The sequence below is a fragment of the Mus pahari genome, chromosome 3 (genome assembly GCF_900095145.1).
Source record: "Mus pahari chromosome 3, PAHARI_EIJ_v1.1, whole genome shotgun sequence".
Classification (NCBI taxonomy): domain Eukaryota; kingdom Metazoa; phylum Chordata; class Mammalia; order Rodentia; family Muridae; genus Mus; species Mus pahari.
The window spans coordinates 90,086,784-90,088,506 of NC_034592.1; the positions used below are offsets into that span (position 1 = coordinate 90,086,784).

General features: G+C 37.8%; 2 protein-coding genes across 5 annotated transcripts in view; one reads left to right on the forward strand and one right to left on the reverse strand.

Moving 5' to 3' along the window:
* Positions 1–1,723, forward strand: part of Immp1l (inner mitochondrial membrane peptidase subunit 1) — an 85,449-nt gene that overhangs the window by 51,892 nt on the left and 31,834 nt on the right. The window contains exon 7 of one of the 2 annotated variants that reach the window (XM_029536316.1): positions 668–1,654. The exons of the other annotated variant lie outside the window; for it this stretch is intronic. Within the exon in view, the coding sequence (XP_029392176.1) occupies positions 668–685 (18 nt within the window). The 3' untranslated portion in view covers positions 686–1,654. Of the gene's footprint in view, positions 1–667; positions 1,655–1,723 lie in introns of those variants that run through there. 2 annotated transcript variants of the gene reach the window in all.
* Dnajc24 (DnaJ heat shock protein family (Hsp40) member C24) overlaps positions 516–1,723 on the reverse strand; it is a 34,176-nt gene continuing 32,968 nt past the window's right edge. For 2 of the 3 annotated variants that reach the window (XM_029536318.1, XM_029536319.1), the window contains one exon: positions 640–941. In XM_029536318.1, the coding sequence (XP_029392178.1) occupies positions 811–941 (131 nt within the window). In that variant the 3' untranslated portion in view covers positions 640–810. Of the gene's footprint in view, positions 942–1,723 lie in introns of all 3 variants that reach the window. The other variant, XM_021194663.1, reaches the window with a different exon arrangement.

Consider the following 1,723-nt stretch of genomic DNA (forward strand, 5'->3'; position numbering starts at 1 on the left):
TTTTCTTTTCTTTTCTTTTCTTTTCTTTTCCTAAATTACACCTGAACTTAAGATAGCTCCTGACAAGCCTTAGACATACAAGGCCAGGACAAGAGCCGCGTTTTGACTCTTTGAAATAGATTCGTAGAGATCCATATCCAGCCTTGTTTAGGGCAGAACTGGGCTCATACTGCATTCACAAAATTTCTAATCTTATTGAATGCCTGAGTTATTAAAACAGGTATACAATAGAAATATAATTTAGCAACTGAAACAGTCACCTGTTAGATGAACAGCTTTATAATTAAGAACAAGATGGTTCAGCCAGTACTGGACCTTACCATAAGTCTCAAGACCCAAATTTGACCCTTGGGACCCACACTGGGGAAGAAGTGAAGAATCAACTCACAGATTCTCAATGTCCTCTGCCCTTTACACACACACACACACACACACACACACACACACACACACACACAGACAGACAGATTAAAGTAAAAGGAAGGCCCGTAGTAACTATAAAGAATACTCTTACCTGATTTTTGAAAAAGATATTTATACTTCAAAAAGGAAATTAGTTTGTACCAAAGAGAAAACAAAAGTTGTTAGCTAAAAATTAAAAAATATAAAAAAGTTTTTTTAAATATTATTTATCCTTTTTGTAATATCCTATAATTTACATTTTTAGATACATATAAAAAACTGAATTAATTTGCTAATCTGAAGTGGTCTTTGCTTGAAGACTTCATCTTATCTTCACAAAGTTTACAGCTAATAAGGAGAAAGCATCTGTGTCCTTGTAGTAAAGGATCCCACGACGGAAGACACAGCTCAGCTCTGAGGAAGGAGCTCCACCATCAGTGAGCACGTATCACAGGAGATGAGGTTTGCTTCTTGGGCTTCATCCTTGTAGACAGTGTATTTCCCACCACATCGACAGCTCAGGGAGAAAGACTCATCATCTGCAAAGAATATAGAAATAACACCTCAGATGCTCACAGTCATCTCCTCTGCCAAAACCTTTCAAAATACAGGGCATGTTCCAGAGAAACTGGGAAAAAAAAATCAGGTACAGAGAAAAATGTTTAAAAGGGAGCTGGAAAAATTCTCATTCATAGAAAAACGTACCTATGGAAGAGTCTCTTTCTCTGTAGTAGCAATGGACTGGTGCTCTGACTCTGTATTGAGTATTCACGGGTGGGGACGGGGCGAAGTATGCTCAGAGGAATCGATATGATTTACTTACAATTTTCCGTTTTCTTAAGACTCCTGAAATTTTAATATTCTTCTAAGCAGCGCATTTAAGAGGCTAGTGATGGTGGAAACTGGAGGCTTAGATGCTACTGTCCTTTGAAACAAAATCACTGATCCCACTGCTGTTCTAGTTATTCTCCCTCTGGTAGGTGTTGTTATCTGAACTCACCAGGTTATACTCTGTTTTCACTGAACTCATAGCTTAGAGACAAATGACATCTCAGAAGGTAAAGGATCCTGAAGTAGCTTCAGCTGAGTCTCAAAGTTAGCTACATTTAAAGATCACTATGCAGGAGGGAGGAAACAAGAGGCTGACATGAGATTCATTGCCTTGTATTTGCTCTGTATAAAATACAGTCTTAAATGGGACCTCATAAAATTGCAAAGCTTCTTTAAGGCAAAAGACACTGTCAACAAGACAAAAAGGCCACCAACAGATTGGGAAAGGATTTTTACCAATCCTAAATCTGATAGAAGACTAATAGACAAT